The sequence below is a fragment of the Halichoerus grypus genome, chromosome 8, assembly GCF_964656455.1.
Source record: "Halichoerus grypus chromosome 8, mHalGry1.hap1.1, whole genome shotgun sequence".
In the NCBI taxonomy this organism is placed as follows: domain Eukaryota; kingdom Metazoa; phylum Chordata; class Mammalia; order Carnivora; family Phocidae; genus Halichoerus; species Halichoerus grypus.
This window is the reverse complement of record NC_135719.1, coordinates 89,511,532-89,535,944: the sequence shown is the minus strand read 5'-3', so window position 1 is coordinate 89,535,944 and position 24,413 is coordinate 89,511,532. Positions and strand designations below refer to the sequence as shown.

The 24,413-nt window shown below is 39.1% G+C and overlaps 1 protein-coding gene across 3 annotated transcripts in view; it reads right to left on the bottom strand.

Moving 5' to 3' along the window:
* The window catches only part of AKAP6 (A-kinase anchoring protein 6), a 491,158-nt gene that overhangs the window by 108,333 nt on the left and 358,412 nt on the right, over positions 1-24,413 (bottom strand). For all 3 annotated transcript variants that reach the window (XM_078053548.1, XM_078053547.1, XM_078053549.1), the window contains 2 exons: positions 23,050-23,198; positions 7,129-7,249 (listed from right to left, as the gene is read on the bottom strand). In XM_078053548.1, the coding sequence (XP_077909674.1) occupies positions 7,129-7,249; positions 23,050-23,198 (270 nt within the window). The remainder of the gene's footprint in view (positions 1-7,128; positions 7,250-23,049; positions 23,199-24,413) is intronic.

Genomic DNA, 24,413 nt, shown 5'->3' with positions numbered 1-24,413 from the left:
CAGTTAATCTAGGACTTTGTAGCTTTAATAAAAACGGAACAACAAATTCATTTCTACAGAGGAGTGGAGGCAGCCTAGATTTTCCTATTCTGATCACTTTTAAAAGGATTAGATAATGTTATTTGAAATATTATAATGATTTTAAGCATATTCTTCTTATCTTAATGGAGTTTTAATCTAACATACAATTAAGCTCTACAATTAATCTACTGAGAAAGAGGTAAAAAATTCTCATTAGGTTCTTATGCCTGGTATATCTGGTACATTTTTACCTTGACTGCTTCAATAACTAGTAATTTGCTTCATTTTGGTACTGAAATTCCAACCTAAGGCCTAATTAACAGAATTTAATTTTTAAAAAAGATTTATTTATTTAAGAGAGACAGACAAACAGAGAGAACACGGGGGGGGGGGGAGGAGTGGAGGGAGAGGGAGAGAAATCCTCAAGCAGACTCTCCGCTGAGGGTGGAGCCAGACATGGGGCTCGATCCCAGGACCCTGAGATCATGGCCTGAGCTGAAATCAAAAGTCAGATGCTTAACTGACCGAGCCACCCCGGCGCCCCCAGAATTTAATTTTTTGACACATACTTCTATTCTGTACACCAACATGTAAATTTTTTTTAAAAGAAATTGAAGAAAAGGTAATGGATTTTCTTCTATTTTAAGCCCAGCTACTACAACCTGGATTATGAACCAGCCTAGTATTACATTTTTAGGAGCTTACGTTTAGTCATAAAGGTATCAGGCCACATCTGTAATTATTTAGATCAATCTGGTCCAGAACAAAATGAAAGAGAACTATTGTAGAGGGTTGAAATTTGTGAATTTATAAAATATAGGGGTAGTGGGATTAATCTGTTTTCTGTGATCGGTTCATAGCCATGACAACATCATTTTGGCATCAATAGTTATAAAATAACAACTATGCCCAATTTTTCTTCTTTTACACTACGTTTCTTATTCCCCAGAATTTCTAATCCTATTCCATACTCGTTTCTTTTAAATAATGCTTATTTTTTAATACATACCCAAATTCTCTAAAAGTGACATTTTCTCCTTTAAAATGTATCCCTTTCTCTTACCTGTTTTTTTTTCTAAAACAATTCTTTCAGTGTTTAGTTCTCTTTTTATTTGTTTGTATTTGTTTTTTAGCATTTTCTTATCTGTTCATTCATCTACCCATGATTTTAATTTACTCTTTTTGTTTTTAATTCTTTTAGGTTACTCATTTTTGTTTGGTTAGCTGTATATTAACTAATTTCAACTGTTTTTCTTTCTCTTCAAGGCTTACATTTCTCCCTCACTTTCCTAATATCCTCTTCTTTTCAAATACATAATATTGATGTCTTCTCTTATTAATCCCACCTGGCCAAACTGTCATTGAAAGGAACCATCTCTGGGTGGGTGAGAGCTGTGCTCAAAGTCTATAAACATTACCTGGCAACAGAGTTAGAGGAAAATAATTAATTCACTTGTTAAAAGTATTAAGTTTAGAAACTTACTTGTAAGAAATATTGTGGTTATTTGTTTCAGAGGTACAGGTCTGTGATTCAACAGTCTTACACAATTCACAGCACTCACCATAGCACATACCCTTCCCAATGTCTATCACCCAGCCACCCCATCCCTCCCACCCCCCACCACTCCAGCAACCCTCAGTTTGTTTCCTGAGATTAAGAATTCCTCATATCAGTGAGATCATATGATACAATCACAGACCTGTACCTCTGAAACAAATAATACATTATATATTAAAAAAAAAAAAAGAAGAAGATAGCAGGAAGGGAAAAATGAAGGGGGGGAAATCGGAGGGGGAGACGAACCATGAGAGACTATGGACTCTGAGAAGCAAACTGAGGGTTCTAGAGGGGAGGGGAGGTGGGGGGTTGGGTTAGCCTGGTGATGGGTATTAACGAGGGCATGTATTGGATGGAGCACTGGGTGTTATATGCAAACAATGAATCATGGAACACTACATCACAAACTAATGATGTATGGTGATTAACATAACATAATAAAAAAATTTAAAAAAAAGAAATATTGTGGTTAGACATTTCTCTACCGTGCCGTTCTAATTCCTTACATTAAAAAAAAAAAAAAATCTAACAGAAAGTGTTTTCATATCTAAGTATCAAAATAAACTTAATTTCTTCAAAGGAAGTGTAATTTTTTTTCTCATGGGAAATGTAAATTTTGCAACTGAGCACATTTCCTTCTTCGCTTTTACTACCAGGAAACCCAACGTGTAATTTTAGCATCTTTAGTAAGTGCATAGGTCCATACAGTCTATATGCCTACATATTAACTCTTCTCACTGAAAGAGACTAGTCTATGTATATTTTCCCCAATTCTGATTTGTATTCATGTATTAAAAGTATTTTTAAATGTTTCCTGTGAATTCTTATAAGTCACCTCAAATCCAGAGCAGAGTAAAAAAATCGAGTTAGTCTATTTAGTGAGCATTGTGTTATGCAAAAATGAACGGTCCTTTTCCATTTGCACACTGAACATATTTGTTTAATACTTATACCAACAGAGAAAGATAGAGGACACTTGCATTTTTCCCATAAAAGCAGAACTATATGAGAGGAACTAACCCTCACAATGAAATATAAAATCTTCTGTGTAAATTAAGGGTCTTAGTTAAAATGGGTACTAATGTTATATAATTTTTCAGCCATGTTATTTTAACCCCTTAGAAATCAGAGAAGCTAATATTTTATTGATGAGGAGCAGCTAAGCTATCCTCTCAAGGAACAAATCTATAAATGTGGTGTTTTCGTGAGCTTCATACTCCCTGAAAACAGCTCTTGTTCAAGTATAACAGTAATCACCAGACTGCAACTTTTGAATTTGGCCCTTGAAATGAACCCTTGGACTCTGGAACCCCACACCAATCCAGGATCACTAGGGGCTCTGTCATCTGTGCTGTGTAGGTGGCAGAGAATGGGCACAGGAAGGGCAAGGGCTCTGTAGCAAGGGAAGGAGCCCCTGACTGGGCACAGCTTCACAGCACTCCGCAGTCAGCTGCATCTGGCACCCAGGGCGGGATGGGAACAGCAGCAGCCTGAGCAACAGTCTCCCCGATCCTGGGGGTGCTTCTAGGTCACTCAGTCTATGAAATTCATAGGACGGGGGAGGAGGTGTCTTGAGCTTCCCTGAGCCCAAGAATAATGCCACCTTTGATCTGTAGAATTGAAAAAAAATGGAGCTTTTCCTTTGCAAGTGGGTTTTAAATATTTCTCCATTAATAGTTAATGCACATGCAGACCAGCAGAGTGACAGCTCCCTGTGATTATGAATTCTGGCTTCGTAACGCCAGTCCAAATAGGAGCTGAACTTTCAAAATCACGGTGGTTACTTTTGACAAATTAAATTGTCCTACTTAGGAAGGTAGGAGGCATGAAGAAAAAGAAAGTGAGACAGTGGGAGCAGATTCTCCTTGGAGGTGATTCTCAGATTGAGGAAGAAAAAACAAGAAAGAACTATGTTTGTGTTTTCTAGGCTGACAATACTGCCAGTGTGTATTAGAAAAGAGCTATAGAAGGTCCCCGCTCAGACGTTGGGCAAGTGGGCCAGACAAAGACGGGAGAAGGAAAGACACTGGCAGGATGGCTCACTGTCTCAAAACAAGGAGAAAATATGTTTAAGGAAGTGGTCATTTTTAACTATGAATCAGGGTGCTCTTAAGACCCTGCTGTTGAAAATTAATTAGAAAGAAAATGGTCTTAAATTCCTAATGATCAGAAAATAACAAGAAATGGTTTACACAGAAAATCTACTTTGTAGCCCATCGCAATGTTAAGGTTCTAAATTATGTCAGGTGGTGTCAATGTATTCTTTGCCTGTTAAATCTAATTCTTTTCCTTTAAGAAGTCCCTGTGGTATTTTGCTGGTTTGGGGTAACCAACATATCACAATAGGTGCTCAACTCAGGAGGTCTGCTGAGTGAATAGTCGAAGGTATTCATCTGTAGTTGCTTAGCTAGGAGTTAAGGCCAGACGATTTTCTAGCAGAGACTAGAATATAAAATAAATAGGTCAAGTCAGGCAAGTAGTGCCTGATGTTGAAAAGGCTAAAAAAATCTTCACTCTCATTGACTAGCATCTTATTATACTTTCTCTAAACCAACATTTCCAAATGTGGACTTTGGGGATCAACCTAAGTATGTGTAATGCATGTCATGAGTCAGGATCTGGACATGACTATCTATTCCAGGAAAGGAGGTGAGTGATGAAATACAGAGAGTCCCCCAAGGAGAGGAGAGAAAAGGTTTTGAATTCTACGGTAACAGGAATTATGCTTCCGTTCTGGTCTACAGCCCCTGGGATTTTACCATCACTCAGCTGAAGGTCTCTCTGAAAGGTTTCACCTTCATTCTTTATGATAATACCAGCGATCACGAACTTCATTCTCACCCTTAATTTTTTAGTATATGTGTTGCCAAAGCGAGCACTCACCCTTAATTTTTGAACTCAATGACTATTAATTCAGTATCAGCTATGTAAGGTGTTTTGCTTAACAACATATAAAATCCAAGAGCAAGGCATTTTTCTTAGTGTTATAGAAGTATTTTATGAAAGGAAGATGATGTACATAGGTTGAGCTGGACTGGGAATGCCATGAAATGGGTTGGGCATCCTGTTGAATGGTCTCGATGACTAGGGAATGTGAGTAGTAAATGCCCCGCAGGGGAAGGGGGAGTCCCACTGGCCAACAAAAAATGGTTTTGTCCCAAATGTCAGTGGTGCCCTTGATGATAAATGCTGACAGAGCACTGGTATCTTTCAGGGACAACAAGTTTAAAGATTAAAGTCTCAAATGGTATTGAAAGCCGAGGAAGACTTGGGGACCAACTGAGAAGTGCTATTACTTAGGGGTTTCTGTGATCAGTAGGCTCCAAATGCCCCTGCCCCAGGTCATCAGTTCAGTTGATTCCTGAAAAGGCGCATTAGAACAGAGGAATGAGACATGGAAAATGTTGACCTAACCTGAGAATCCCTGAGGATTCTAGACAAAGACCTGAAATTAATTTTCCTCCATCAATTCTTCTAATTTGGGAGCCACCCCAAGTTCTAAATGAGTCCTCAGTCAATATCCTCAGGATTGCTTTGGAGGTTACTAAACCTCTGAAATAATGTGGGGGCTTGTGTAAAGAAAGAGTCTACAGACCTGTAGCTTTTGCCCTTGGTGTGTAGCTCAATCTTCAATTTTGCTTATAAGCCAAATGCAAAGTTAGGGCCAGTCTCATGAACTTAGCTGGGTTGAGCACCTCATAGCAGAAAGATGAGGACAGGACGTGAGTCACAAATGAAGAACCCCAGTGTGGAAAATGTTTGGGAAAATACTATATATAATCCAGGAGTACTGAGTGGGTGGAATAATGGCCTTCAATATGCCAGAATGGGAATTCTTAGGCAGAGCACTTATAAGGAAACCACAAGAAAAAGAAGACTGATTTCCTATTAATTGTGATGTAAATTATATGGATGTGATTTTGACAAAGAATAGCACTGTTACTGAAAAAAAAAATAGTGGTTTATGTGCAAAATGCAAAATGCATCAAGAAGAAAAGAAATGTTATTTGGCATCATGAGTGCAATAAAATCTGAGATAATGGCTTATGGTTAGTTAACTTTTGTATTATTTTTTTTCTGTTTCGTTCGATTTTTAATACTTATTAGGAGTGAAACTAGTATTTTTATATCAATAAGTTACTAAAGATTAATGAGCATTTTTCATACATAATTCTCGATCCTGACATGAAATGTGAAATCACCTCGCTTTGTTTACATTAGATGAAGACTGTTATTCCAGACATGTTATGCCAGAAGATATACTGCATAGTTCTGTTGTTAATGTGGACAGCTGTCCATACAGGAAATAGCTAATAGTCAATAAACTTGCTTAATGTTGGACAGAATTCTTTAGGGAATAAAATATCACCATTTGCTGACTCCCTGGGGAGCTTATATCTTCTCTTAACCAAGACGATTCTCAGGGGACACTAATTAAAGTCAACCAGACCCTTAAAAAGTATAAATAAAGATCTCTCTTTAGAGAAGGTAAAAATTAAAATAACATATTTAGGAAAGGTAACTTAAAACGATAAAAAAATGAGGAAGAAAGAAGACAACTTTTATTTGACCTTGAATGTACTTCTTATTCTATAAGAAATTTTTAAAAGCTAGAGGGTAGTTGTTTCTTGTCATTATACTGTTGCTGATTCTGTGGTTAGTTATTAATTTTATTTTTTATGATTCACAATCTGCTCTTTGAAATATGCCATATGCTCAAAGCAATTCAAGGATGACAACTGTCAGAATTACTCCAATAAAAATTGCCTAAATGAGGAAGATTTACTGCAATCTGATATTTCAGTGGAAAGTCCCTCTACCCTCCCCAACAGCTTTTTCAGACACTGCGAAACTTGCAACCATTTTTTCAGTCAAAATCACATAGCTGTTTTGTAAGAACTTCTAAGACTATTTAAGTAGAATTGGTAAAACATATTAGGCTAAGGGTGAATTAGCAGACACGGGAAAACAATATAGATAGTTATAGATGGATTGCCTGCAATCAATATATAAGTTCCAAGCCAGTTTTCTTAAATCACACGCAAATGTACTGACTTGATATGACAATGTCTGTTCTGTGTATCATTAATAAACATTAAATTGAACGACCCCGTACTCGGGAAGTAGCAAGCCAAACTGAAGGCAAATTTCTTTTTTCTCTGGAAAGATCTGAGGGGTGGACAGAATCCACCGAGTGCTCCAATGAAAACACATTTTGTTAAATGTTACCAGTCCATTTATCCTTCATTTTGTTTCAGTCTATTTATTAATGCGGTTTCATTTATTGCTATTCATCTTGGAGATAAATCTTTGTCCTTCTATAGAATTACACCAAATAGAATGTGATAAAGGGAACTTTCTTGCAATTATGATGTCGGTGCAGCCTGTCAGCACACAAGGGATGGAAATGAGTTTGGGGACAGGGAAGGGAATTCTAATAGACACCATGATACATACAATGAACGCAAAGATACCCTGAGAGAGAGAGAGACTTGTCAGGCTAATCAGATCTTCCACAGCAAGGTAAAGGCAAGAAGGGTAGCTCTAACCTTGTAAAGATGCTGCAGCTGCTCCTCTGACATCATCAGGTCGTGGCTGTCCATCACGAGGGACTCCATGTCAATCAGCCAATCCCAGAGCTCCTGATATTCGGAATCAAAGTCCAGAAGCCTGAAGATAAGGCACGAAATGTATTATGCATAAATACAGTGTAGTTGTTAAAATCTCATATTAGAATAATATATTCTTGAAAACCCATGATGTTCCTAGGTGATACCTGTAAAAAGAGAAGGCAAAAATTCTCTGTGCGGTTCCACGGTGGGCAAAATAGAAACTCAAGCCTGTGACATAGCATTTCTTAGATTTTGAAAACATAACATGTTATTCCAGTGCTCATACCTGAGACATATCGTGACTATTTCCATTCACTAACCCTTTCTGAGGATTTACAGCACTTGAACAAAATGACTACTACTCTCCTTGATGGAGAGCACCACCATATTTAACAGACTGAGAAATGGAGGGTCAGTGCCTTGTGAAAGGTACACGGGTCCAGAATTTAGGGTCAGAATAGCACCCTCAAAATTCAAACCTCTTTCTTGTCCACTAGATTTTCACAGATGTCGCATCTGAAATACATTTATGATTAAGAATACTAATTCAACTAATTTCTCTACAATGATCACAATTTATTATCAGATCTGAAATATCATTTTCACTGGGAAATGACTCAATCACTTATTTGGCCCTCTGCTGTCTATCTGCCTATCTCTGCAAACATATATCCTATATTTATTGTCATGGATGAGTAGCCAGCATTTCAGCTTAACACTCAGAGATAGGCTTGAGTGACTCTGGTAAGCCGGGGAGAACCGGGGGCAGATCCAGTATTAGACAGGTGTTCCCCACAGACGTGTAGGAAACAAAGGTAAGGACAGGAAGTCAAAACAATGAATCTTTGAATAGCCAGCAATCATTAAAATTCAAAGGAGGATCACTATGGTTTTCAACAAAATAAATCATTAGAATAAGGAGCTTAAAAGGATTAATGTGATTCTCTATTGAAAGCCTGGTGAATAAGTAAAGCCCAGATTCTTCTAAAACACTGTGATCAGAAAATGAAAGTGCAGGATGAAAAACTATGACTTTGTCCTTCCCCCCCAAAAAATCATCTCCCTAAAAGGAACCCACATCCTTGTCAAACTGTAACTGAGCAAAACCCTATCAGTGCCAATGAAGCAGCAGGCTCAAGAACGAATCTGGATTTATCAAGTGAGTATCTTATTACTACCTTGTTCCTGTCTCTATACATTAAATGGCTACTTTCTACGAAAATGAACATCCACTTGTCATAATTTACAATTTAATCTTAATCGATCTGTCAAAGAAAACTTAAGGTGTGTCTGGTGATAGAGGAGACTAGATCTAGGACTGTCTGTTTTATTTTAATTACCTTACCATAATTATAAAGATTATTGATTAACACCATAAGGATCCAGGGGCAAGGATCGTCATTGGCTGACGCATAGAACTGACGTTTAACTGAATGCTGATGCTGGGCACCAGTCATGTGACCAAAAGCTTCAGCAAGGCCATGGTGGCCTAGAGCAGGGTTTCTCAGATTTAATGTGCACATGACAGAGATGAGGATTTTGTTGAAATGCAGGCCCTGATTCAGTAATTCTAGGGTGGGGCCTGAGATTCTGCATTCTTGGCAATGGGCAACGCTGCTGGTCACAGGCCTCGCTTTAAATAGCAAAGTATTCCAGCATACACGAGAAATCTGAAATAGTATCCCATTTCAAAATACTAAAAACCAAAAACCACCATAACAGGGACAGACAAACCACCAAGCTTTCTTTATTAACTCTGTGAGCGACTAATAAGGAATGACTAACAAGCATTTGCTCACGTGACAAGGACAATCATTTAGAAATACTACCTGAATTATGGTCATCATTTCTCTCTCCTTGCACCCTCCCACATTTTAGCCATAAAGACAGGGGAAGGGGCGGGGCACCTGGGTGGTTCAGTCGGTTAAGCATCTGCCTTTGGCTCAGGTCATGATCCCAGAGTCCTGGGATGGAGTCCCAAATCAGGCTCCCTGCTCCACGGGGAGCCTGCTTCTCCCTCTCCCTCTGCCACTCCTGCTGCTTGTACTCTCTGGCTCTCCCTATCTCTCTGTCAAATAAATAAGTAAAATCTTAAAAAAAAAAAAAGACAGGGGAAAGGGGGAACGTCATCGCCCAAATTAGGGAAGTATGATTCTGGGGAATAGTAGAAATAGCAAAGGAGAAGTAAAGGGAAAAGCTCACCCTTGCCATATCAGTGGATTTAAATAAGGAAGAAATAAAGGCAAGAGGAGCTCATGCTAAGATGTGGATCCTTCCTCCTCTTGGACTAAGACCCGGAGGGGAGGTACATGAGACAGGTTGAAAGGAAAGTCAAAAGCACCAGGATATCAGCTCCATTTCCTGCTAGGAAGTCTGGGAAGAGACTTCACCATAACCTGGAGTGGGGATGTTACAGTCAGAGAGAACTTTGGTCAGGACTCCCTTTGCTACCTGTTCTTTTATCCCCTCGATGAGGACACTGTTCTCTCGCTTCCCACCCCCCAAGAGGTTTCTGGGATTTCACCTGGTGAACCTGACAGAGGTGTTGCCATGGCAGCAAAGGCACACTGACCCCAAGGAGAGGCAGGGGGAGCGCTGAAGCCAGACCTCAGAGAGTTGGCAGGGTCAGTGAGGGTTGAGCTGAGGCTTAGTCAGCAGGAAATACCTCCTGACCAAGCCAAGAGATAACAACACAGCCACAGCCCTCTGTGGGGGACAACCTCGGAATATTAAGGGCAAGATCCATTTCAACGAACCCAGCCAGCCCCTACCCAAGGGCCACGGTGAGCCAGGGGAACTCACCACACCCCAGAATCACAAGGTCATGTAAGCCCAGATGCTATCTTAGAAAAAAGAAGGGAGAGAAATAAATCTGAAAAACAGCATTTACCCCAAGAGGTAGCTCCCCAATGACAATATTCATTTACTAGGGGAGGCTACAAGCACTGTGTTGAAGAGCCTGGCCTCTGATCTTAAAGCATTTACCAGGAAATTATGTGTTTACAGTGTTTCATAAAAATTACCAATCAGCAAGGAAAATAAAGGGGCCTGTTTTCTTTTCCATATGTGTATAAAGAAAAGAAATTTTGATTAGGACCAAACAAGTCAAGGGTAAGAGGTGAACTTATCTTTGCACGTCTAGTGCTCAGCATAGCACCTGGTGAATGATGATGAGTGAATGTAGATCATGAAGCCACAAACCTTTAGTGGGGCAGGAGTGACTTCAGAAGAGCAGCACGCGGTAGAGATGATAGTGTCTCCTCCCCAAATGCCAACAGCAGCACAACCAGTGCCACACGGATAGGCTCTGAAGGGGGGGGTTGCCTTCGAGTCCACAATAATGGTGCATTTGTTCACTTCAAGATTATGTGCAGTAGCTTCTTGATTAAGGTGAGTTGCCCCACCCCCGCATTCCTTCCACCTCTTCCCCTTTTCTACACTGAAAATTAAAGGAGACTGAAATAAACCAAACATATATATGGGATGGTAAAATGTTCAGAACCATGGACACTTTTTCACTGGCTCCTTATCACTCCTTTAAATCTACAGAGCTGTTCCCTCCTATGATTCCCCTTAGCAAGGGACTTGGAACAAAAACCCATTTCTTCTAATTAAATGCACCTCAGCTTTCTTTCTTTACAGGGAGTCTACAGGGAAGACCCACAAGAGGCAAATGAACCTAACACAGATACTCACCCTTTCTTCAGTCTGGTCTATTTTTCATTTTAGCTGAGAGTATGTAGGCTTGAGTTTGTTAGCTACAGTAAATGCTTTGGTTTCATATTTTGCTTCATTAGTATAGAATCGACAGCAGTGTTTTCCAAACAACAATTCTCATAAGGTCCTAATACTGAAGACAAAAACACTTCTTTTAAGCATTTGTGCCTGATTTCAGATTCTTGGCCACGTGTTAATTCTCAGCTTAGAAAAGACCTCAGAACCTTCCAAATTTAGAGAAATCAAATATGTAACTTCATAGCAAATCACAAACGAATTACTAGAATTTCTTTGTTGGTTCTTCGAAAGCTTCTGAAATGAATGCAATTAAATGTGCTCATTATTTCAGGAAAATTCTTAGGTAAGAAAGTAGTTTACTTTCTTATGCTTACATTACCTGCAAAGGTGTGCGAAGTGTTTTTCAAGTGATTTTGTGAAAGACAGAGTCTTCCAGGCAAAGCGCCAGCTACTGTACACGAAAACAGAGAGGATCATAGATGGGTGAATTTATCAAGGGTAGCACAGAACTAGTTAACAGTTTTATATCCCTTTGAAGAACATGCTGATTCTATCAGCGGAATTCAGAACGAGGTTGTTCTTTGAATTCTTGGTGACAAAGGCCCTAGTAGTCTCTCTTTTTAGAAGAGAGAGAGGGGCAACTGAAATTGTGGCAAGTGGCTCACAATCTTATAAGGGATATAAATATGGGAACCACTCTTTTGGAAGGATTTTCCTCATAAAATTTTCTCTGTTAGTTGTGTTTCAGTTTGTGTTAACTCATCCACTCAAATATGTAATCTGTTCGATGTTCAAAGTTCTCAAAGCGTATCTTTTCCATAACCTATGAATCTGGTATATTCACTATGAAAATGTTACAAAGCAAACTCCTATGTACTCTAGGAAAGTGTTATAAAGCAAACACATCACCAAAATGGTATTCATTTGGATACTTCTCCTTTAAATTGCCATATACTCGATCTTAAATGGGTCACAATAAAAGAGTTGGACATTCTGCTGTAGGTATAATAGTCCCATTTTAGGAGGTTGAAAAGCTTATTCATGTTATGAGGAGAAACAGCCTTCTAACTCAAAGTCCATCTTCGTTAGACAAGTACAGAATTATGAATGTTTATTTCACAGAGAATTTAATAGAGATGCAGACAAAGCTATGAGAAATAAATGTGCAAATTTTCTTTAGTGTTTGTTTCTAAGTTTGGGTTAACTACTCCGGGTAATTGACAAAAATATTTCCCAACATCCTGTCCACCATTTTACTCTGTCTTTTCAAGGTTACAAAAAGATTCCAGGGCTTTTCACCGCAGAAATAAAATACTAACAAGCTTATTCAGTATCATTTTTCTGCAGATTGGATAGCAATACATTATTTGTAAGGCTAGCATAGTTTAAGAAATAATCCTTCCTCTAAACCCTGATGGGAGTTATGTTTGACTAGCTAAGTGTTTGAATACATAAATGCATTCAGCCTTTGGTATTTAAAGTGAGCATCATTAACTCAACATTTCAACTTAAACTTTGCTTAAAAGATAAAGTTTCACCCAAGTGAAATCAATGGGAGGTGTGTGTGAATATATGAGGTTTCAACTTGGCCCACTGAGGAATTTTGATTAAAATAGACAACCAAATGAAGAAATCATCAAAACAGAGTAATTATTGGTTGAAGGAAAGATAACACTAAAAAGTCTTGGCAGTTTTTCTACCTACGTCTGAGTAACATATATTTGGGAGCATTTAAGACTCCATCTTTCATATGCTTTATGGTTTATTTCACACCAACACATCCAAAAACACAAGACGGGTTCCTAAAATACCAGCTTGTCTATAGCGGGACTTCTATTAAATGATCCAATTTTCCTAGCTTCTTTAGCATATTGATTCTTTCCCCAAATATTCACTAAGTGTTCACTGTTCACATTATTTGCTCAAGGAAGTTTGCCTCTGCTTTTCAAAAAAGACACTAAAGGGAGTGGTAACAAAATCTTGTACAAATATGGTTTAAGTATGTTACTGAAGTAAAAGACTAACCATAGATCCGAATTTCCCATCACCCTTCACTCCATGTGGCATGTAAGCCCAGAAGGGAGATGGAACAGGGGCACCTGCCCCAATCATAATATCATTAAAGAATAAAATTTAGCTTTCTAGACATGGAATCTGATACGCCCAGTTGCGTGTAGAATCCCTTTCCACTCTAAACATATTAAAGTGTGGACACTAATTTATTATTTTGAATGAAAATTCATGAGCGACTTCCTCATGAGAAAAGCAGCCTGCCTTTGCCATTAATAAATAAAAAGGAATATGGAGTTCTTTCCAGCAGTAATTTTCTCAACTCTCATTTATGCCCACATACATGTGAAAATGCCTGAGAAAAAGAAAATCAACTCTACAAATTTGTTAATGATTGGCCCTACTTTCTCATGGACTCATGGGTGGCCTGTCCATAAACAGTGGTTACTGTAACAAAAGCCGTAGGGCAAAACAAAATTCTAATCTCCAAGGTTAGAAAATACCAATTAGAAATATCAATGTAGATTTCTGGATGTATTTGGAGGATTCTGTTAGGCTGTCAGGAAGTCAAACCCTTATCTAAATTTCCAGATAATACACTGGACTAAGTTCTAGCCAAAGAGCTGGAAAACATTCTGAAGAATTTAGAATCAGAAGTGATTCTTACACAAACAGAGGGACGATACAATGCAAGAGATGATGTCATTTTAAAAAAAGAAAAGAATAAATCTTCCTATGTCACCAGTTGTGTGTTAGAGGGAACTGGATCTACACAATCTGTTGGCACAGTGGGGTGAGTTGGGCAGCTTACCCACCCTAGGCCTCACTGGTTCTCAAAGATTTAATAGGCAATAGAGAATATTTACTCTTATGGTTAGGTTAGGGCAAGAAGTAAATAATCTGGAAACTACTCTCTGCCTCCTAATCCCTAACAAAAGCCTGGTAGCAGAATTAACATAGAGAGCCCACCTAGAATGATTTTGTTTGTCTCCTCCATCGAGGCCGAGCCTGCCCAGAGAGTGCTGAGCTCAGACTACAAGGTTTTAGTTACTTGTAGGACTGCTCTTACTGAATTATGCTTTGACATCACTTCCTCAGCCTACATTTAAAAACTGCCTTGGGAATTCCATTTCTCTTGTAGGGATGTACTATCACAGATGCTGTCTTCTCCTTAAAGAGCTACAGTAGAAATTCCTCAGGCCTCAATGGCATAAGAAGTTGTGTTTCCCTTGATTTATACTATTTCTAATCTTAGGACACCATGAATTTTCTGATAGAGGAGATTTTTTTTCTTTTCTTTGGTGTGGAAAATTGAGACCCAAATCACAACCCCTCTTGAGGACATGCAGAGAATACGCATTTGTTTTCTTACACATATTTTACTTTTGCTTAACTTACTTCAGTCAAATATTTATCTTAATTTATTGTACATATTTTTGTAAGTTGACTCAAATCCTTTGTTAAGTAGATGGGGAAATGAAGAAAGGAATAAATTTTAAAAGAGAAGTGTTAAGCTCTGCCCATTACGATGAGGTAGATTAGATTTGTCTTTGGTACCCTCCCATTGTCCCTGCTAGCATCTCTCTGTCTCTTCAATGGGCCTCATCAACTCTCCAAAGCAGTACAAAAATTAAGATGGAAGGGAGATACACCTATATATATCTTTATTAGTTGACTTTATTGTTAACTTTGAAGTAGTAGTTCCCCAGAAAGTATGCTTCTGCCTCTCTGGTTTGCCCTTTGCTAGATACTGGCATGGATAGCATTAGATCACTCAAGTGGAGGGCTGTCCAGGTCTAAAATTAGTTTAATGTATTTGCACATTAAAAGGGTATAATATCATGACTCCAATGAATACATTTCTACTGGTGAGATTTTTTTTTTTTAGCCCAGAAAGACCTATTTTAATGATTGCATAGTACCCAGAATCAGTCATCCAGAAGGTAGCCACGTACTTCTTGCTCCTTTTGACTGCATGCTGTGTTGTGATCTTAGTATTTAATAACATCAGTGTACCAAAGATGGAGCGAAAACAACATGAAATGCACACCGATCAGCTATTCATTAGATTGAGACAGGACAAGAGTCAGAGGAAGAAAGTAGAAATTCAGGGTGAAAATGAAGTTTCTTTGGGTTGCCTAGTGATTTATCTGTGAGAGCATTCTCAACGTGAGCACAAATGAGAGACAGCACTTCATTTTATGGCTGATGTGTACCAAAAAGAAGACATTTTATGTAGCAACATTCCAAAAACACCCATTGGGCACAAATTCAAAATGGTCATTCTGTGTGCATGTGAGAGAGAGAGAGAGAGAATACAAGTAAGCATCTATGTTCATCTACCTGCAACAGCGATATTGTTGGCATGGTGCTCAACAGAAAACCGGGAAGATCACCCTGCAGCAGTAAAATCCAGGGTGATTATATCCCTTCTCAGGTGGTTAAAATTATTCAGTGTATCTTATTGCTTAATTAATTTAGAGAATCAAATTTGATCTTTAATCAAACAATAGTTTAAATAGTGATATATTTGTTTTCATTTGTCAAAATCATTTCCCTTTGGCAATGCTTTATACATATCTGTGTGTGTTTTTTCATACCAATACAGAGATGCTTCTTTTTCTGAAGGAAAATGGACTCATCTTTCCTGCCAAACTTAATCTTTTGTCTATTTAAAAGTTCATTTAGTTCAGCCTATTGTGCTTGGGAATTACCTATATATCCTGTTTGTATTTGGGAGTGAAATTTACACCAAAACCTTGCATGGTGAGGAGTGAATTACTTGTATATTCTTAGATACAGGGCATAAACCTTGACTATGTCTACATCTGTAGACATTGCCCGAATTTCCCTATAGCCAGAGGAAGCCTGGCATATGGCCAATGAGACTCTCTTCTAGAACTTTACCACAGGAGTATAAGTCCCTGAGAACTCGCTTAGTATTCCCTCCTGATCCCAGGAAGCAGAGTCAAGAAAGAGCTCCATGCCCTTCTGCTTCAACAACATCAAATTATTATTTATAGTAACTCTCAATACACACACACTCGCACGCATACACACACACCCTCCCTACACAGTTACTGTCTTGTGGCTGAAATCCTTACCTTCCCTCTACCCAACCTTTTTCTAATAGCTAATATCTATGCACCTTTTATGAAAGCTCAGATATTCCCTCCCCCCATACATCTTCCTGATTAGGCAGACCTCCTAAGTACCCCCATAATACACTCTATCTCGAATTTTACCCACGTTTCATAAGGATGTGTCTATCTGAGCGTCTTTGTCTTTCTCCCTCACTAGACTGAAGACTATATAAGTTTTTTGTATCTTTTCTATTCCTAGTACCTCATACCACTCCCTGCAACATAGTAGTTCCTCAATGCATATTTCATTAACTAATTTTTATATATCTACTACATTATAAATATTTTAGATATTTTCTTATTGATTATTTTATTTCTGTGCTACAAAAAGTATATGGAGTAGGGGGGTAGGGGGATGAGAAAAATAGGTGAAGGGGATTAAGTGGTACAAGCTTCCAGTTATAAAATAAATAAGTCACGGAGATGAGAATTACAGCATATGGAATATGGTCAATAATATTGTAATAACATTGTATGGTGATAGGTTATAACTACACTTATTACGGTGAGCACAGCTTAATGTATAGAATTCCTGAATCACTATGTTGTGCACCTGAAACTAATATAGCATTGTATGTTAACTATACTCTGGTAACAAAAAATAAAAAATTCAAGAATATGAAGTACACTGGGATAATTATTCCCATTTTACAGACAGAGATATTGCCTCTTGAGGAAGTTAAGTGTCCCAATCAAGGTCACATAGCGAAAAAGCAGCAGAATGCCAACTTGAACTCTGGTCTCTAATTTTTAATCTAGGAGACACTCTCTCCTCCTTTAAAAAAATTAGACTAGAGAGAATTCACGACTATCCCTAAAGGTAAAGATTATTTGTGTCGTGGGAAGCAATCTGAGCAGTCCTAATTCACTCTAATATCTAGGATCAGAAGCTTTTACTTGCAGCTTCTTAAAAAAAATTTTAAAAAAGATTTTATTTATTTATTTGACAGAGAGAGACAGCGAGAGAAGGAATACAAGCAGGGGGAGTGGGAGGAGGGAGAAGCAGGTTTCCCGCCAAGCAGGGAGCCTGATCCGGGGCTCGATCCCAGGGCCCTGGGATCATCACCTGAGCCAAAGGCAGATGCCCCTAACAACTGAGCCACCCAGGAGCCCCTTACCTGCAGCTTTGAGACAGAAAATAATAGGTGACTGTAGCCCTAAATTCCTGCCAATCAAGATACCACCTGGAATTCTCAATGATGGAGTTTTTATTTTGGAAGACTTGTTTAATATAGCAGGAAAGATTCCAACTGAAAGCAAAATGTTTGGATTATCCATACTTTTTTCAAACAAACATTCCTTAAAGATAATGTCACGTCCATCTGGGTGGGGGAGTAGTTTACCATAAAGTAAGTTCCTACCTCTCTCAGCCTCTGCTACCCGAGAGTTATCACACTGTCCTTGTTCGTGGTTGAGGAGCCCCAAACATTCCTGAGCTCCAGACCTGCTCCCTGGGCATTTCCGCTTGGATGTTCTATAGACCATCTAAAGAGCTATGTCTCCAACACTCAGCTTCTTTCCCCCACTCCTGCTCCTCCCCTTTCTTCCCCACCTCAGTGAGTGACATGTTCATCTGCCAGAGTGCACAAGCCTGAACCACGGAAGTCCATTCTTCAATTCCCCCTCCTTTAATGCCCCCTACCCACTTGGTGTCCAAGGCCTGTCTTCAACTTCCTTCTTTTAGTTTCCATTGGAAACTTTGAGCTTCCATTGCTATGGTCCTAGCTCAGGCCCTATTTGTCACGTGGATGACTAGAATAGCATCTTGATGGAGCACTGCCTATTCTTGCCCATGGCAATCTATTCTCCACACCACTGCCAGCATATCATTTCAAAACTGACATGCCGGGCAGTCTTTACTGGTACTAGAGGTTTGTACATACTGCTGTGTCCGTGAGAAGCATTCTCATTGTCACTTCTGGCCCTGAGGCATATTCCATGACACTTCCGGAAGATTTTCCTGATTTACATCCATCTGCCACACACTGTGTCCCATTGTCTCTACATGCCCAGTACAGCCCGCACCTAAAAGTTGTTCAACAGATATTCAATGTTAAATGACACAAAAGTCATTTGAATCCAAATCCTCCCATTTTCTTTCTCCTCCCTGAACTACAATTAGAACATCAGAGTGGCTCCTTTCCCTCTCTTCCTCATTCCCCTCAGATGATGGGTCATCATCGATTCTTTCTGGCTTTAGTCTCCAATTCAGTCTCCACATTCTCAATTAATTTCTCAACTAAAATCTTCACTGACTAAAGCAGTGTCCTCAAATAGCAGCATCAGAACCACCTGGAGGGCTCATTAAACAAAGGTTGCTGGTCCCCAGATCTAGACTTTCCAATTTAGTAGGTCTGGAGTGGGCCTAAGAATTGGCATTTCTGACAAATTCCCAGGAGATACTGATGCTGCTGGTTCAGAGAACACACTTTGAAAACCACTAGTGCAAAGGTTCTCAGCTGGAAGTGGGCATTAGAACATATTTATATCTTGGCTCAGGCCTGCCTACTGATTCAGAATTTTCAGTGGGGTGGGGCAGGAAGGCATTTCTCAGCTTAAAGGCTCCTCGGGTGATTCTGATGCACTATCCTGGTTAAGAACCATGAATTCAATGATTAACTCCAGGAGCAGGACATCACCTTCTTCACAAGCCTTATTTTTCACACACACCCAACTTTCCATTTTGCTTTCCAGTCATATGGAACCACAAGGCAGCCTGATGATTCCAGACCTTTGCTCCCTCTTTCTGAGCCCCAGATCACTTTTAGCTACTCATTTATGCATCCATTCATTCACTGAGCATCTAGCACACACCAAGGACCAGATGCAGGGCAGAGTGTGGTGAGCGTGACACATGCAACCCTGAGATCATGATCTAAGCCAAAATCAAGAGTCGGATGCTTAACCGACTGAGCCACCCAGGTGCCCCAAAACTGGACTACTTTCTAACAGCATATACAAAAATGGATTAAAGACCTAATGTGAGACCTGAAACCATAAAAATCCTAGAAAGAACACAGGCAGGCAGTAATTTCTCTGACATCAGCCGTAGCAACATATTTCTAGACACATCTCCTAAGGCAAGGGAAACAAAAGCAAAAATAAACTAGTGGCACTACATCAAAATAAAAAGCTTTTGCAGAACAAAGGAAACCATCGGTGAAACAAAAGGACAACCTACTGAATAGGAGAAGATACTTGCAAATGCTCTATCTGATAAAAAGTTAATACCTAAAGTATATAAGGAACTTATGTAACTCAACACCAAAAAACCAAATTATCCAATTTTAAAAAATGGGCAAAGCACTTAAATAGACACTCTTCCAAAGAAGACATACAGATGGCCAACAGACACATGAAAAGATGCTCAACATCACTGATCAAGCCTTCTTTCAAAAATTGTCTCCACAGCCCTCTCTCTGCTGTTTTTCCTGATCTGCTCCAACTCCCCCCCCCCACAGTCAGAATTGAGCTCTGCCTTCCATGAGTCACAGCCCCTACCCCATAAAGACTTCTAACTTAGCACTTGGGATCCTTTAGTCTATGTTGTTTACAAACTAGCTCCTCCTACCAAACTGTGAGCCTCTCCTTTTGGCCTTTAATCTCTGTACTTCCTATTAGTAATATTTGGAAAATTAATGAAGTTGATTTTGTTTTCACTTAAGCTTACTTCCCAATGTTTTTGCCCAAACTTCCTTGTGGCTTTAATGAAATCTCCTTAAGACTCTTCAATTTCTCCAGAGTAGAAAAATATCATAATTTAATTTCATACACTATGGACTATGCACAACATAGGATTCAGAGGAAAAAATGTTTATCAAGAGTCTGAATGAAATCCTCAGAGAGAAGGCAAAACAGAGAGAAGGCCTTGACGAACTGTCCACTGCATTTGGACCCAGGGCTCGGCACTGAGGTCTTAGCTCCAACTTAAACAATCGTCCTGGGCATGCCAGTCACCCAGGCTTTTTGCCTCCCAGTTCTATCATTTATAAACTGAACAAAAGACATGGTTTGTGATCGACAGTAAGTCTTGACAGCAAGTAGGATGCTACTTAATGAATTAAACAGCATCTTTGAAATTCATTTAAAAAAATGAAATCAGACAACCTCTTGATAGAAAGAGGTGTCAGGAAAAGAGATGGTTACACTTTACAAAATATACAAAAGGGAAGTATTCTTGACAAACTCTGCCCAGGCCATTGTGCCCCTCACACAGTAGGCCTTCAGGGAATATTTCCTGGGAGAAAGAAACAAAACAATCTGTAAGTATTTCATTTAAATTGGCAGGCATGAAAAGCACCAATCTGCTCCCACAGAGAATCATCAGTGACTCATGCATTGCATGTCCCTCCTGGAAGCCAGTTTCCCCGCTTTGCCATGCTGAGGCCTGTGCCAAATGTCTCCCATAGGTAAACAGCTCTGTTCCTGGCGCTCACACGGCCTCACATACACGCAGGGAGATCTTTCTACCGCACACATTCATGACTGTTAAACACACAGTTCGTAGTTGTATATAAGCTCTGTTCTATCACCTTGATACCCAACTTGTCATCAAGCCAGAGAGGTTAAAATTCACTTCTAAGCAATACTGTGGTTACGTAAACTTCCTAGAAATTTAAGATCACATTCTACCTAGCAGCTGAGTCTTCCCTGGAGTAGCTTATACATTTTTTCAGCCACACACTCTTAGTATGCATGTAGACATGGGGAGGAAATAAAAATATAGGAATTGTATCACCAGCTTAATTTTCTCTTTAGTGGATTGGATGTGTGTATATGGAATGAAGACCCTAGAAAGCCCACACTATTCCCTCAGTTGCTTATTGGAAACAATGCTCATTCTATGCAACAAAAGGAATGGTTAATGAAGTTTATGTATCATTGGAGCAGATAATTTTACAAGGCTGTGTTCTTAAGGCTCCAGAATTAAGGATTTGACTGTGGGAGCAGGGAGTCTTGGGGGCAGGACACCCCAGATAACCTCACCCACATGCATTCCTCCAACAATGCTTTTCTGTATGTAAACAGAAAATAGAAAGGAGTATATGGTTTTTGTCCTTAGTATTAAATAGCTGCCTTTTCCTCAGCACACTCTTAAATTTCTGCACAATGCACTGCCTTCAGCACCCCAAGGAGCATAAACAAAGGATATCAGGCAAGTTCACCTACTCCCACATCACAGAACAATGCTTGTTGTTAACTAAGCAATTCCCAGGGCAAATGTATGATGTGTGGAGCCCAGAGTAAGTACTCAGGTTGGGTCTTTGGAATCTGAGGTCAGAAGCACGTGGTGCCCGCTCAGTCCCCAGGGCTTTTAGAAAACATGAGAATGTGACCTAAAGTTTGTGCTTGCATCTACACCAAAGACTATTTAGGCATTGAGAGAAATTAAAGCACATTAAAGCCTCAAAACAGCTTATTGTCCATGCTCCAAGATTTAACCTTTTCTTTCTTATTTGCTGCTATGCTTTTCTTCTTATGAGTACTTAGGAATGTCTGCTGAATCACCTAAGATAAATCAAATATATACATAATGTATCTATGTATAAAATAATCCTGCTAGAGCAGCAAATTATATAGATTTAAAAATTTGAAATTTGAAAAGTCCACTGCCATTTCCTAAACAGAATTATGACTCTTAACCTTTCCCTGGATTCTCAGACCCTGGGGTATATCACAAGACAGAGTTTATAATCGGTACTTAATTTATCCCCAAATATCTGTAACTATAAGCACTTAAAATACAAATGCAAACAAGTGCATGAAAAGATTTCTTTCCTCCTGATTTTTCAGGGAATATTTTGGCTATAGTCACACCCCATAGGTTTATATGATGCTTATTAACATGTAATGGAACTTGGGGGAACAGTTTCTCCCCCTTGTTGTCTGGCTCATGTATAAAAGTGAAATAGGTTACTGTTTCCATTTTTATGAGTATACTATTATTAAGTCATTAAAATAATGAAATAATTAAATTTACTCTTTAATGTTTTTTATTTATTTATTCATGAGAGTCAGAGAGACAGAGAGAGAGAGAGAGAGAGAGAGGCAGAGGCAGAGGGAGAAGCAGGCTCCCCACCTAGCAGGGAGCCTGATGTGGGACTCGATCCCAGGACCCTGGGATCATGACCTGAGCCGAAGGCAGACGCTTAACCATCTGAGCCACCCAGGTGCCCCTAAATTTACTCTTTAATAATTACCTATAAAATAATAGAATTGAACCAGGAAAGACAGAAAAAGGAAAAACTATATATATATACATGCACAATATTTGCATAACTTTAAAGCCATTTGGAAATACCTGAATGCATGAGGTAATTATTTCATAGTATGGGAGTTAGTATAAGATAAATACAGCCATATGTCTCGGGCTGAATGAAACTGGTGGGTCACCAAAGTTGTTCGGTCCTTTCTCGTACCATAGGCAATGCTAGTGCTAGTCTGTTATTCTAATTGACTTTACGTGAAGCCAACTGGCTAAGCCAGGGTCTCTAAAGAATTATTAAATATCTACGTTGTCAGGAAAATTATGTGCTACCAAATTTCCAGTGAGCTTTCGATATTCTAAAAGTTCCTTAGATAGACTTTAAAATAAGTGGTAAAGTTTAAAAAGGGGGAAAAACACGGAAAAAAAGATTTATGAAGAAGAAAGACCAACATCGTGGGCACAGTGTAGTCCCACAAACACTCCTACCAACTCTGCTTTGAAACAGAGATTTGAAACTTGCAAAAAGGCTGCTTTGAAAAAAAAGAACCACCAAGTTAGGACGTTCTGGGTTAGATGACAGGGACTGATAAAATCCACAGTCTTCCATTCTCACACAAATGCAGCAGAACATACATGCCTACTCTCCCGAGCCTCTCCTGGTCTGTTCGCTAAGGAGGAAATGCCTGCCACACACCCACCAGTGGAGAATCATCGAAAAAGGAGAGATTAGTGACAGTCAAACAACAAAAAATAGCTCCCTACCCATTGCCTCCCACTGAATGAACTTTTGACATATCGGCAAACTCTTCTTTCCTCTTACTGCTGCTGGTGTACTGCTCACTGTAGAGCTTGAGGGACATCTGCTCAACAGCATCTCTTTGTGCTTCCAGGTAGCATAGTTGAACCTCAGCCTGGAGAGAGAAACAAAGAGGAACTGCTGTTAATCCAGAAGGAATGCATTTCAAGTGATGTGTAACAACTCAAAGAATGGGAATTGTTCACATCATTATCTGCTCCTTTTTGGGTTGGATTTAATGGGATCAGCTGGGCATATTACAGAATTATATTTTAGATCTGAATCTTATAAGTTCCTCCTTAAAATACGACCTGAATAAATGAACTCTCAGAAGACTCAGTAAATATCACCAAATATCCCTGAGATCATAATACTGTATGATGAGATTTTACATAAAAATTCTGTGAAATTCCTTAATAATATTCTTCCTCATATTGCCACATATGTAACATTTATTTTTTAAAGATCTCCCTCCTACCCATACATTTGCATGGACACATATTCTGAACGTTTCTCATTATCTTCCTGAGAAGAATAAAAAAAGCCTAGTGCCAATTGTAATAGATCTTCAGTAGTGACAACAGACTTCCTTTATTCCTGTATTATTATCTTAATTTTAAAACAGAAGGAATAGTGATTTTGCTTACATGTTGGTTTGAATTGTTACACCTTTTAGAGTTAGTCGGGGCTTACTGTAGTAAAGAGAGGTAGTAAGTTCACCATGCTGTTTTCTATCAAACCAAGGCCAAAAGAATGCTGAATAATATTTGGCATGGAAATGTATTGAATAAATGCTTTATTTATTGCAGCTGTTATGATCCCTGTGGCTTTAGGGTTCCCCAGAACACCAGATGAGACCAGGAATGCTTGCCCATGGTAACGGGGAGGGAGAAACGCTGAGTTCGTATGCACTGTGGACCAAAAGAACTCTTCTTTCTTTTGGCCCTACTTCACTAAATCCAAGCACGTCTGTTCACATTTCTGATAAGCCTTAAAACTGCTACTTCTTTCTAATTTAATTGCATATTGTGTTAAAAGCAGTTCTGGGTCAGCTGTTGGGTAGTTGCCAGAATTCTATAATGTTGAAGAAAAGCCAAGTCAGACATGACCTTCTGCTTTTTGTGAGCCACCCAAGGCCTTTTGCCTCATCTCTGGCTTTATAGACTTGACCATGGAAGAAAACCCCCCTCAAAAAAAACAGTGTTATAAAGTGGCAGCTGCTTAAAAGAGCAAATCAGGACTCTGTAAATGAAAAGGGTGATTTATGAAATGTAAGATCTCAAGCCATTCTGGAGTTCCTATGTTGTTGCCTTCTACAAGCAGCTAATTA